The 13,945-nt window shown below is 40.2% G+C and overlaps 1 protein-coding gene across 2 annotated transcripts; it reads right to left on the minus strand.

Annotated features, from left to right (window-relative positions):
• Positions 1-2,288: 2,288 nt before the first annotated feature.
• Positions 2,289-10,398, minus strand: sox2 (SRY-box transcription factor 2). 2 transcript variants are annotated; one of them, XM_055645393.1, is made up of 2 exons: positions 9,349-10,398; positions 2,289-2,633 (listed from the first exon to the last, which is right to left on the minus strand). In XM_055645393.1, the coding sequence occupies exons 1-2, from the start codon at positions 10,034-10,036 to the stop codon at positions 2,599-2,601; spliced, it is 723 nt and encodes a 240-aa protein (XP_055501368.1). In that variant the 5' UTR covers positions 10,037-10,398; the 3' UTR covers positions 2,289-2,598. The 2 variants fall into 2 exon arrangements, with proteins under 2 accessions (XP_055501368.1, XP_055501369.1); XM_055645394.1 differs by lacking the exon at positions 2,289-2,633 and adding an exon at positions 3,328-7,624.
• Positions 10,399-13,945: the final 3,547 nt, after the last annotated feature.

Below are 13,945 nucleotides of genomic sequence, written 5' to 3' on the forward strand. Positions count from 1 at the left end.
TATATTGTTGCCCAGAAAAAGAGGCAATTATCCGCTCTTATGTTTCCATAAAGATCGCATTAACTCGAATTAGTAATCAAACAATATGCTAGCCTTTAAAGTACGAGATGGTGATATTACTGTTATGAGCGAGCATTATTGGTTACTTTGTTGACTCAACGAATAAACACCAATATATGCAGGAAACCGAAAAGATACACATTTGAACCAAACACCTTAAAGTATATTTTCGCCACAACAACAGAGATGAATTCACTAAAGAAAATCTATATATTTTTTTAATCATTCTTTCCTCGGGGGCGAAGTGTGTTATAGTGGTTACAAAAATGATTGGCCATTTTACAAGCACTTAAACAAATAGCGACCTTTTCCAGGTACTAACCACAAAAATAAAGTTTGTATTTTACACGATTATTTCATTTAGTTGAAGCACAAGATGAGGCCGGACTAATGTCGAACAAATGTTAAAGTCTCAAACTTTTAGGAAGTTAGCCAAACTTTGAACACATGTAAATGGTGGATGATATAATGCAATTTTGTCAATCTGCCGCTTTTCTCCTGCGCCAGATCAGATTTTAAATCAAATCTTGTTAGGACATGACGATGTGATTTATGTTTAATGTCATTTGCATTTATTTCATTGCACTTTGTAGAAAGCCAGATATAGTTCGATATATGTGTTGGAATATATATGGATTTTGAGATGTTCATGTTTCACCCCTTCACCCCTTCATTGCATACAATTCAATCTGATTGCATAGTGTATTTATTGATTTAAATTAAAATTTAACAGGCCATCCATAAAGGTTTACAAATTTAAATGCGTCGTGTAAGGTTTACCAAGCAAACTTTAAATTCCATTCAGAAGCCCTTAGGACGGAAAATGCAAGCATTAATAACGAGGATTAATCCCGGGTGTGTTTAGAGATGAAACACAAAGCGATCAAGTAGCACTTTTGGGTGCAAAGTGGGAAATTGTATTAGACTGAGAATAGCTGAGAAGCAGCAGTTTGCACATCATTGTCACGTATTGTATTTGACACCATATGCATACATAATCCCTTGAATAATGGCGCCTAAAGTAAACCGACCTCTTCCCGGCTGCATAATGAGGGTTGAAATTAAGTCCTTTACACAGATCGTATGCTGTCGTTCATTTAATCACGCCATTAGGAGAAGGTTCAACGAAGATCTGACTTAAAATGTTCTTAGCCAAGATAAGGAGAGGAACTGTCATTATACTTCAGCTGATTTACTTGCTTCTCACAGTAAACAAGAGAGTGATCGAAAACTTTTGAACGCATTTAGCTCACTGGATGCTTTCAAACCCAAATTCGGAAGACAAATATAATATACTATGAAATAATTATTGTGAACGATTCAGTTCTAGTGGGGCGAAGAGGTTATTGTTTTTATTCATATTGTTTATATAAACAATAAATTGTTTTTATTCACTGGATTAAGATGTGGACTATATGATTGAATTAATCGTTCATTCGGCGATAAGCACAATATTGGTCAATGAGTTTAGAGATGGTTGACTCGTGGTTTCTTTGTGTAAATAGTGTGTGTATCGCCTTTGGCAATCAAGCGCGGATTATTTCACAACATTTATCCCCTAACTAAAAAATTCCAAATTAACAAATACTGTGAATCAAACGTGATTGGCGAGATGGAAAACATAAAAATAAGTAAAAGAATCTACTCCGGTGTCAGCTGAATAGTAAACCCGTAAACTATCATAGAATGTTTCTGTGTAGTTCGACACTATTATATGTCCAATTAAATGAAAATCTATGTTCAGGTCTTGGATTCCATGACGGCGATCCTTTATTTTGAATAAAACAAAAGAACTTTAATTATGCATGGTAATTCACAACAGGTTAGGCATATTACCAACACCAGAATTAAATTCAACATAACATCACTGACAACGGCCGTCAAGCGAGTTGACATTTTTCTTAACGAGAAGCTGCACCGATAACGGCTGTGCCTTTAATACTTCGAGAAAGCAACCATTTGCAATCACAATTTTTTTTTTTCTCGGACCTTCACACTATGGAATGAAAATAGCCGCGCTGCTCAAATTGTCAGCGTTGTCGGATGGAAAGCGGTGTATTACTGTAAACCCATTCTCCATCTGATGTGCTGAGGCACGCAGACTGCCAAGTTAAAATTCACTTCTTGTTCACATATGATATCATCTGCTTCCGTGAAGCAACACTATATTTTAATTGAAACTTTATTTATTCTTATTTCTCGATTCCATTTGCGTTTTTTTCCCAACCTTTTATAAAATAGATACGTCACCCAAAACGTTGCAATTCATTTTTATCAAATTATCGGCATCAAATTTTTTTTCACACAAACAATAAGGGTGGCGTTTTAAAACACAACAGATCGCGCTTGAAGGGTGGTAGTGAGAGTGGGAAAGAGCATTTTATTTACAGAACTTCACACTTTGTTTCCACAATGTAGGAGCAGGCAAACTTGCGGCCGTGACGTCATTCTTGCTACATTAGCATATTGAGGATGTTGAGCCTGTTCCTGGATGATAAGGTCCTCTGGAGGAATGCACTGCTTGTTCTAATACCTTAATTACTTTCCCTCTATCTGCCAGCTATTTCCAAGTTCTGTAATTTGAAAAAAAAATCTTAAGAAATAACATTCCACAAAAAAAACGCTAAACAGACATTTTTTTTAACAGTTCACTACACCTCGGTTTTAATATGTTTAGTCACAGAATTATACTCGAGCCTTTCAAAAAGATGACTGGATTTTCTTTTGGGAGGGACCGTTCACCCGTTTGTTTTGTGTGGAGTGCGAGGTGGGGTTTTTTTTTCTTGCCCATTGATGGTCTTCGACCACTATAAATAAAATAAGCGAGCGCCTCTGTAGAGTGCATTGTGAGCGGCATTCTGATGTGCATCTGAAGTCAGAAGCCAGTGATGTGCATGTGAACGTCCCAAGAGGTGAAAACCTTGTTCACCCCTCAGGCTCAACAGTTTAAATGCGGAAACAGAAATGACACCACGGAATTATCGCGGTCATTACAATCTAAACCTTATATAAAACATATATATCACCACCTGCAAAAACGATTGATATTTAGAACAACATAGAAATGAGCGTTAAAGCGACTGGTCTCCTATTTCTTCGGCAGTCTCCCGGGGTAGACAACTCGTTCTGACCGTCCGTTAAAATCAATGATTGGTGCGTTATATTAATTTAAATGTCTATATTGCATAAATTATAGTTACCTTATGGCGCCACTTTGAATGTGTATGTTAGTTTCAAAATCTATATCAACCGGGAAAGATACAAACCTTGCAAAAAATGGTAACAATTTATTTTTAGAACTTCAATAGAATTAAGCGGCGCGATTAGGATAACTAAACATAGAGGCCAGCAAAGGGTAAAATCCGTGATACTTTCACCCGCACTTGTGCTGGTCAGTACACAGTGATGTGACTGCGACAGGTAGCGGATGTAAAAAGGAATTGTGTATTAATTTATAATAATAAGTAAATAGCGACGTGATCGCGTATAAAGATTTCTACACAGTAAAATATGATATTAAAATAGCAATCGGCAATGGTTGCCTGGTGGTGATATTCAGATGTAGTGTGTGAATCCGGTGAAATGTGGCACTCAGAGGGTTAATGTCGAATAGCTGGCGTGAAAATGAACAAAAGTCCAGAGGATAGAGTCTGTGATGAACCATCTACGAACAGTTCAGTCCATCCATAACGTAGGTCCCCGGGCTCTGCTGTTTGGGGAGTGTGGAATCTGACGATGTGTGGCTCAGGATTGACTGAAAACTTTCCATGCGCACTGTTTTATCTTTTTTTCTCTCAAGAAGAAAACGTGCCAATTCTCAGAAACAGAGCCTGGCGTCTTGTTTATAGCGATTCTATTAAACAAAAGGATGAGCAAAAATAAACTTTTACACCCACTAGAAATGTGTCCCTCAACGTAAACACCAGCGAGGACAATTAAAAAAAAAATCCAATGAGATGTTGTAAAAGCAATCGGAATGGGATGAGGTGGGGCGGAGCGGGGAGTGGGGGGTGGGATGTTGTTGGGGATAATACTAAATTTTGAACCGTGGGAAACTGGGAGCCAACTCGCAAAGGGCGCTGACGTCAGGATGTGAAGCTGCCGCGTTGCCAGCTTTGCCGACTTTTCTCAGACTCATGAAGCGGCCATCTATCCTTTTCATCTTTTCCATTTGTTTTGCAATTGAAAAAAAAAGCGCTGCTAAATCCATTATAATACCAAAATAAAATGCAATTGTTTACCCACTAGCCTAAAAAGTCTTTAAAAAAAAAACTATAGTTGAATCATTTGTTTAACTTACTATCTCGAGTCGCGGTCGGTCCCATTTCTGGTGTTTATTTAAAGGTTGTTTTCTGAAACCAAATTAAAGATAACTCCTCATCCCTGATACAACCGGACACACACCGTGGAGGGGAATGTTACCCCATATTTGCACCCAAGGCCGCCAATAACTGATTAATGATGGAATGCTATGAGCACAAGTGTATGGGTTTATTTTAATTACAGAACCCCATAGCTGCCAAAACTAGCTTCATAACGAAAGTCGCTACGACAGTCGTGGTTGAACTTGGTCTGCGCCATTATTTATTGAATGGGCTCTCTGCAGTTAAAGTTAACCAACATGATATACTGGCAGATAGCTGTAATCGAGTATTTAAACTTCAGGGAGTGCAATAATCTAACATACTTGGGGATCCAAATTAGAAACATAAAATAAACGTCGATGCATTTGAAGTTCCTCTGTTGGTTAACTACACAGTCATTGTAACTTAAGGAAAGATATTTTAATCTGAATATAACATCAGTTCTGTCACCAGTTGGTGAAGTGAAGCGATTGTGATAATATATATTTTTTGAAGGGAATGCTATAATTTTATAAATTACAGCGGCAGTATCTAACTCTGGTGACGACAGATACAAATAAAAACTCGAAGGAAAACGGCGTTCGGGGTTTTTATGGCGAAGAGGCACCTGTTGCACCATAATCAGCCCCTCGGGCTCTTGTGTCGTTTCCCAGTTGACGTGCTGCAAGGTGCACCTTCCTGCCATTTCCAGTCTCTTAGATAAACAGCAAATCTGCACAATCTGATTTGACTTTTATTTATTGTTCCTTTTCGGATCCATCCGAGTGTTGGTGAGTTATTGAAAGTTAAACCCATTTACTATAACGGCGGCATTTAATTGCCTTGTTGTAATAGCTTTAAATGAGAATCCCATCACACTTCCACTTAAGAGGTATTGCCTGTCCCTCCGAGGCACTAGGCAGGTTTTAGGCTATTTTCTGTCAAAATGCTGTCAGCTGGAACTCTCAATGGACCAGGACACAAAGGTCTCATTTGAGACCTCCTAGATGATTTAATGCAGCATTGTAATTATTAGTTCATGTCCCGTTAGCTTATCTATTCTCATTCAATGTATTTATTGTCGGGTAATCGTATCCAACAATTACCCCAGCATTATATCGAAATATATTTGTGTATGGTGCAGTTATTCCACGAAAACAGAAACATATAAGAAAAATATGTCAACATTTCGGGAAACTATAAAATCTGAAACTGTACATTAACGAGGGATTATTTCTAATTATATTGTCAACCTCAATCTTATATTATAGTTTTGAAACACTTCTGAAATGCGCTTAAAGTACTCTTTATGTTATATTTGCATTTATGGGCGCTCATTAAAGATCGAGGGTGGGAGCGCGGGAAATAGAGTAGGACGTTCTTCAAAATAGTTTATCCAGGATTGCATCTATAGGTTTTTATCAATAATTAATTTGACCAAAGCTGTCTGACCCTGTCCGGCAAAGGCGCGTTTGACACCGTTGACAACAGTGTCAGCTTCGCAGGGAGACGCCTGATCCGTCTGCCTCATGCAACCATTGCAAAAAAGACACATTTTTCTTCGCTCCTAATGCGTTGTTTGATTGGTCTGGAAAACATGGAACTTATATTGCAGCATAAACTGCAATGTAAATGTTCAGAAGGGAGTTGATTTTTCATCCTGCCGTCTGTTCTCTGGTGTGAATGTTAAACCTATATTTAACGAGCCGTTAAATATAGGAAAGCGCCAATGAACCTCAAAGCAATCGGGTAATCCCGGTGTCATTCTAACAATTCGTGATTTGTATTACGGCAATTGAATAAAAGTTTTATGTTGGAACCCGATTTGGAACCGAATTCGCCAACATCTATTTGACTAGGAAACTGGCATCAATTTCGGTCAGAGTTGGAAGTTAACCTCTCCCAATGTATAATTTATATCATAATTGTTGAAGAGGTACCCCGAACTGTTCCTTTTAAATGAACGCCAGGAACACTAAGGCCATATTCAGAACAGTTCTTTCTTATGTACATGAGTGGCCAATTGCAACCGTCACCACATGAATAATCCCTATATGCATCTCACATGCTGTGCAATTCACAAATTCCATTGGTGCCATGCAGAACCCGGGCCTCTGTTTAACAGGGCATTTAAAACGGGACAATTGTGTGTGTGTGTGTGTGTGTGTGTGTGTGTATGTGTGTGTGTATGTGTGAGTGTGTGTGAGTGTGCGTGTGTGTGTGTGTGTGTGTGTATGTGTGTGTGAGTGTGAGTGTGAGTGTATCTGTCTGTTACTAAACTCCACCTAGTTTTCAAGTGGCTGGAAAACTTTTCCTATTCCCTTCTCATCAATATTCTGGATTCATTTGAGAAATTACAGTTCAAAAATATTAAGCACACGAGAAATATGAAAGAAAGTCATATTGTGTATCCTTCGTTTACTGACCATCAACAGGTTTACGGTTGTTTAGTGACTTTCGAAACAAGTCATACATTGTCACTCTCTGAATGTGCGAAATATTTTTAAAACTTCGTGCAGGTTCCTTTTGTTCCATTTAAAATATCGAGATTCAATTTCACCATGAATAGTGAAATCGAATATGTCATTACTTTAATAAGAAATTTAGAGCCAAAATGTGTGGTCAGACATGATACTGGATGTTTGCTACTTTCATTTGTTTACCTAAACGGTAGGTTGTAATAATGGCTTACATAGATATAGCTGCGAATACTGCGGCTTGTCTTTATTAATGACTATAGTACAAGCTAACACAAAATATAATTATCAAAACCGTGGTTTATAATTTACTTGAATGAAATAATACTATGTTTATATTCCCATCCAGTAACGGAGAGTTAAAGTTATCACGATCAACATTGAAACTAATTCTGACGCAGCAGAAAAAAACATTCGCGCTCTCTCCAAACGTTTCCAAACCCATGGTGGTTTACGGAGGGATCACGATGGAGAAGGGTTCAGAACCTTACTGCGTGCGCCAGTATTTCCTTTCTTTACTGGAAGCTTCGAGAATTCGACTGATGTCGAGAGTTGATATCTAACGCAGAGTTTATCCAAAGTGCGCTACTGTGCAGAATCAATCTGCAGCCCCCGCTGGGAATACAGAAACAGGATTAGAGCAAAAATCCCTCGACATTCTGCTGCAAAACGCTCCCTTCACACGCTTTTACACGGCTTCCAGCGTCTCTCAACTTCTCCCGAGGGCTTTTTGGTGGCCGATGGCTTTGAAAGAAACAGGTATAAAACGTTTCAAACAGAACCTCTTTCCAAATATTCCCAATAAAAATACATGAATTTGAATGTTGATATTGTTGAACTGAATAATACTTGTACAGGTGTATATATCGTTTTGAAACCCAAACTCAAATCACATTTCCTTGGTCATTTGTGTACTAGTGGTAAAACTGAATAAACTCTCTCTATTTAATGATCATTTCACTGCGTGGTTTGTTTTATATGGATTTAAATCTGTGTTGAACAGAAGCAGTTATTCGTAATGGGTCCGTAACAGGTCAAAAGTTGTTGTTTTTCATTGCCAGTATGTGGGGGAGGGGTATAAACGCGCTCACTTTACACTTTACATGTGATAAAGTATGAAGGATTAAATTATCTTGAGTTACAAAGAAGCAACACGCTAGAATTCAGTTCGTACGAACAGATATTTCGTTGTGTTTTCTTTAGCACTCATTAAAATTCAGCCACCTTTGTTTTGGTTTCTCCACTAATCCAAAAGCGCAGATATAAAAGGATTTAGAAAGCAGAGATCAATAAAATAACTCCACAACTCAAACGTAACTCAAGTGTCTAAATTTGCAAAATTTATTCATCTCAAACTCTGCATAATGGAAAAAATGTAAGGTCGAAATTTTCTGTTATAAGGCTGTATTAGTTAGTTATATATATACATGGACTGATCGGCAGACTGAGTCAAATAATACAGAGCCGAGATGCACAATACACTACGGAAAATGAGAAAACTTAAAATATTGTCACAATAAATTTACAGAAATTTTACAAACCATAAGAAAATAATTCAAACACAGTAACTTCATGTTTTCAGTTTCGAAACAAAATATGAAAAACAAACTGACTATAAATTAATTAACAAGGATATCGACCTGCAGGCCTTTTTTTTGCTGCTTTTAACAATGAGTAAAAAAAAACAAAAATTAGTACAATCTAAAATTCCGCTCGTTTTCGTGAAAACTCCACACAACAGTTCGTAAAATCGGTGACTCAATCATTTCACGTTCGTATAATACCCGAACAATTAAAATGTCCATTTTTTCCAGTTATTCTTTCCCCTTCCACTACATTATGTTAACAAGAGCAAATGTACAGAAGCATACACTTGCGAACTGTTATAAAAATTGGCAATTTCTCAGTTTACAAACTGTGGACATTTTGATTGCCGTTTCTTTTGATAAATACTGTACAAAAAAAAGTCGCATGTATAATAAAACTTTTTTTTTCCTTAACCGAGACTAGCTCTAAAATATTACCGGCAAAGACTTTTGCAAACTTTTCGCAAAGTTTCTACCAAGGAATCATAGGACTATAGTTGTTTTAAGTATTAAGACCCCCCCCCCCCCCCCCCCCTCCCTTCTCCGTGGTTCTATACAAGTTCTTTCTGCAAGTATTATTCTGTACAAAAATAGTCCAAAGAAGTCCGATTTTTTTGAGTTTTGCTTGCTTACAGCTTTACATGTGTGTTAGAGGAAGTGTGCCGTTTATGCCCGTCCCCGGGACAGGTGCGCTCTGGTAATGCTGGGCCATATGCAGTCTACTCTGAGCGGTGGGCTCGGGTACCTCGGCTCCGGGCAGGTACATGCTAATCATGTCCCGTAGATCCCCCTGACAAGGCGGACCCCGAGAGTGAGTGGTGACTGGGGGGCTTGTGCTCGACTCGGATTTAACCACCGACCCCATTGATCCCAGAGCCATACCTGTGCTTTGCTGCGTGTAGGCTGGGGACATACTGTAGGTGGGCGAGCCGTTCATGTAGGTCTGAGCGCTGGTCATTGAGTTGTACTGCAGCGCGCTCATGTCGTAGCGGTGCATCTGCTGCATTTGGGCCACGTTGTGAGCGTTCAGGCCCTGGTGTTGTGAGTAGCCGAGTTGTTCCTGCATCATGCTGTAGCCCCCGTTCGTCCAGCCGTTCATGTGAGCGTAACCGTCCATTCGCTGGTTGACCGCGGCCCCGACGCCGACCCCGACTCCAGCATTCATGGCATTAGCGCCGGGAGCCAGCAGGCCGCCCGGCAGCGTGTACTTGTCCTTTTTCATCAGCGTCTTGGTTTTCCTCCGGGGCCGGTATTTATAATCCGGGTGCTCCTTCATGTGCAGAGCTCGCAGCCGCTTTGCTTCGTCGATGAACGGCCTCTTCTCGGCCTCGGATAAAAGTTTCCACTCGGCCCCGAGCCTCTTGCTGATCTCCGAATTGTGCATCTTGGGGTTTTCTTGAGCCATCTTCCGCCGCTGGCCCCGCGACCAAACCATAAAGGCATTCATCGGTCTCTTCACCCTGTCCGGGCTGTTCTTCGCGTTGTTCCCCGCCGTGTTCGAGTTGCCTGTTCCCCCCGAAGTTTGTTGCGGGGCGGGAGGTTTGAGATCGGTTTCCATCATGTTGTACATTCAACCTGGTGTTTGGGAGCAGTGCTTTGGAGTTTTTTTGTTGTTGTTGCTTTCAATGTTGTTTGCTTGTTGAGGTGAGGGACGGAGGGAGGGAGGTGGGAAGGAGAGGAGGGGGGGAGGGGGGGAAGGAGACAGAGAAAAAGTAACTTTTCGCTCAAAAAGTCCGAAAGAGAAAGGAAGAATGAACCGGCCGACACTTCCAGCAGCAATGCAGAGTTTGCTGGGCTTTTTCGTCACTCTTGCAAATTGGGAAGCAAGAACTGGCAACTTTGCAGCGAGCAGAGAGGAAGGCGAGGCTGACAAGTGCTGATAGTTTTTGGGACAAGGTAATGGACAAGCATCCATGTGATGGCGGCTGTCAGGCAATAAATGGCTTGGCGCCGGCCAATGGCAGTGCAGCGCGGCCGCCGAGTGACGGGGTATTAGCATAGAAATGGGCGTGTCTGTGCCCGGGGGGCGGGGCTCCGACCCCCCCCTCCTCCTCCCTCCCCTCTCCCGCCCCCACCCCCCTCCCCCCCGCTCCCGCCAGGCCAATGAGCGCAGGCGGCGCGGCTCCCCCCCACTCACTGGGTGCTGCAAACCCGCATGCAGCGGGCGGGAAACGGCGTCCGCCGCCGCCAGCTGCCCCCCCCCCCCCCCCCCCCCCCCATACCCTCCCCTCCCCTCCCCGGCACCGCCAGCTGCCAATCCCCGGCCGCTGCCCGCTGCCCCCCAACGACTGGCGCGTCCTCTCTCCCAGCCTCAAAAGTTCCCTTAGCAACCGCGTTCACAGAGAGCGGGGGCAGGGAAGGGAAATCACCGCGCTATGAGCGCCTCTAATTCATGCATTAATGGTAGAATGCAAACTCAGCCACGATTAAAAGCTCTGACTAAGAAAGATAGAGCGTTCTGCTTTTTTAAAGATTTCGTGGGGAGTTCAAACGGGGAAGAGTTTGATGAATAATTTAGTTTCTTCTAACAACGAGATAACGGCCTCATTGCTGCGATTCCACTAAATCCGATCAATGGGCTTGATCACCAAATTCATACCGATGGTTTAAATAGTCACTTCCAATGTATTTGTTCCAGATTTCTTTCATACCGTTTTGCAACTCCCCATTTCACAAGCCAGAGTGTAAATCACATTTTGAAAGTAGTAAAAGTATTTTGAACGAATCTACACTTTAGAAGACGCAGTCGTAAAATCTTTTTGTTTTTAATGTTATGCTTTGTCTTCTTGATTTTTGTTAACAGATGATTGTAATTTAATCGAGCCTTCTTTTGAGCGAATGTAGGAATTTGAATAGAGGAACCCTCAATGACAATATAAAGACTAGCACGTCCATTACAAATAGGTAGTGTTGTTCCTCTTGTTATCAGTACACTGTAGCTAACAAAGACTGGTATAAGTTTACTTCCCCAGTGTTGTTTGGACCTTTTCACCAAAATGCACTTGAACACAAATAAAAAGACTAATGGTGTTTTACTGTTTACGGTACTTGAAAGATCACAATTTTTCCGATTAGCTGCGAAAGAACTTTGTTCTGAAAACCGGACTGATTCTCTTTAGCACGGAGCAGTTTATTTCGTGTACGGTCTTAATCGACGACCAGCTTTATGTCCATTTTTTCAGTTCAAACAGAGATGTGACATTTTGCTTGAGCACAATAACTGGTGTAATTTGGTCAGAATACATTCGATAAGCACAAAGTCTAGATTTGTGTTTTTTTACGAGTTACAGTATGGCCATGACACTACATTACAAACCTATTTGTAAACATTGTTATCTTGCAATCTACATCCGCAACACATTTGTAGCCTATAAGAATAGTAATAAATTATTCGTTTATATTGTAAATTACTTCCCTTTGGAAAAGACCTCGGAGTACCAGCAGTCGCAAGCGTGTGTCAACATCGCCGTCTGCTGGCAGGACCTGTTTAATTGTGCCACCATTCGCCCTTTAACATTTGGAAAACAATCTTTTCGCCAGAAAAAAAAGTTATTTACCATACATTCACGAATTATGATCAATCCCTGTTATGAATTAGTTAACTCTTAAAAAGAAAATATCTTCTTTTGAATAGATAGTATTTGAATTCATTTTTCTTTATTTCAGAGCGACTGGTGATATTGGTCTTCTGTACAAGGAATTGCGTACGTGCATATTACTTAATTTACGGTGTAAGTGAATTATGATTAATCAAACAATAGAAAGGGCGCTTAAACCAATTTCTTGCTGCTATTGTTTATGCTTCGCTCGTTGATAACATTATCTTACGACCTTACGTATAATTAGCATTCAAAAAAGGAGGAGGGTGTGGGTGTGAAGTGTTTGATTGATAATGGTAATACATAGATAACTGATGCATGGTGATATACAAACAGTCTAATTGAAATAAAAATATTCCCAGTGGATTCGAGTGAATACAGATTCGTGTAATACTAAAACTGATACATGCTATCCTAATTGCAAAAATATTTTGCATGTGCAATATATATGTCTGGTTATTAGCAAGTTTTCATACAGAATTTCATTGCTTTCAACTACTTTTGCAATTAAAGATTTAAAAAAATTGGGAGGATTCACAGAATTATTTCTTATTTTTGTCTTTCGATGCAAATGGAGATTTAACTTTGCGGTAATTGGGTGAGAACTAGCCAAGCATCTGACTATTATGATGTTTGTTAAAAAACGCTTCGCATCTGCATTTGAGTGTGTCCCCTCCACTATAATCTTCTTATGGAAATGAAGGCGAACAGCGGGGATCCAGTAGAGTGTAGGAGAATGTCCTTGTTAACTGGAATTTCTCATCATTGCTAATTAGCACAGAGTTTGACGACCACCGGTATTGGGAAGCACTGTTTAACCACTCCAATCCATCCGAGGGAGCAGACTAATTTTATTTTGCAATTAAAATTTGAAAAGGCCTATTTGACAGTTAAAGCTCCGAGCGTTTTATCTCCCCGTGAAATAATTGCCGCCTTGATAACTCAATTTCTGGAAAATGTCAACTGAGAACGCCAAAAATTTAAATTCTGTTAAGTAAAAACATATTTAAAGCATATGTCCTTTGCCCAGCTGTTTTTGACGCAGTAAACTTTTCAATGGAGAAGGGGAAATATGGTGCAGCCGTTTGCCAGATAATACAGGCATCGCTCTATTGACGGGAAGAGATTAGTCGTTATTGATTCACCAGAACGATCGTATTTGCAAGAAACTTGCATTTCTGAAAGTGTACAGGTAGCCTTTCTATGATATAGCCCGAGAAATCGAGGGATAACAATGTTTAGAGTTGCCCTACCCAAAAGCTAAGATAAATGACACCATGATAGAAATTCCATTGATTGACAAACGTTATTTGAATGCCATTGTCATTTAGAAATTAAATAATAACATTACCACTGGTTAAAGTTCACAAGGAAAGCGCATGTCTGCGTGTTACTTTATTACATACAATGAATGCAGACAAAACAAAACTATTCGCATTACAATAACGCAACGGCATGGAATGATCATTTGTTTGGGCAAGTATGTATCCAGAGATCCCAGTCCAATATAGGTTGTATGCTTCACCATTATGAAATCATTCACTCTATATTGACCGGCCTCCACATTTTCTGCGGGTATGTGACCATTATCAATCAAATAACTGCACTAACGACTCCCATTCGTACAAGTGGCGTTGAATGTCTTCGGCCACTGGAAGGCAACAAACTATTTTTAGATCCAACTCCTGTAAACAATTCCATTCAAGTAGTAGAATGGTACTTGAAACCCGGAGGAAATGTCTGCAACTCCCCTCTTGGCTGTTTTCCGTTTTTAAGATTAACACCAAATAAACGCCACCCAAAATATATCTGCCGTACGTGATTGGAAAGGGATACAAATCACGCCTTCAATAATGTAAAATGGTTTACACTGAATTATG

This window comes from Leucoraja erinacea, chromosome 14 (genome assembly GCF_028641065.1).
Source record: "Leucoraja erinacea ecotype New England chromosome 14, Leri_hhj_1, whole genome shotgun sequence".
Taxonomy (NCBI): Eukaryota; Metazoa; Chordata; class Chondrichthyes; order Rajiformes; family Rajidae; genus Leucoraja; species Leucoraja erinaceus.

Excerpts from the sequence above, each read along its gene's own strand:
- sox2 (XM_055645393.1), bottom strand. The coding sequence starts at position 10,036 with ATGTACAACATGATGGAAACCGATCTCAAACCTCCCGCCCCGCAACAA. Across the intron at positions 2,634-9,348 it reads CTACACGCAGCAAAGCACAG|AACTTGGAAATAGCTGGCAG; the intron begins GTATGGCTCTGG and ends TTCAAATTACAG.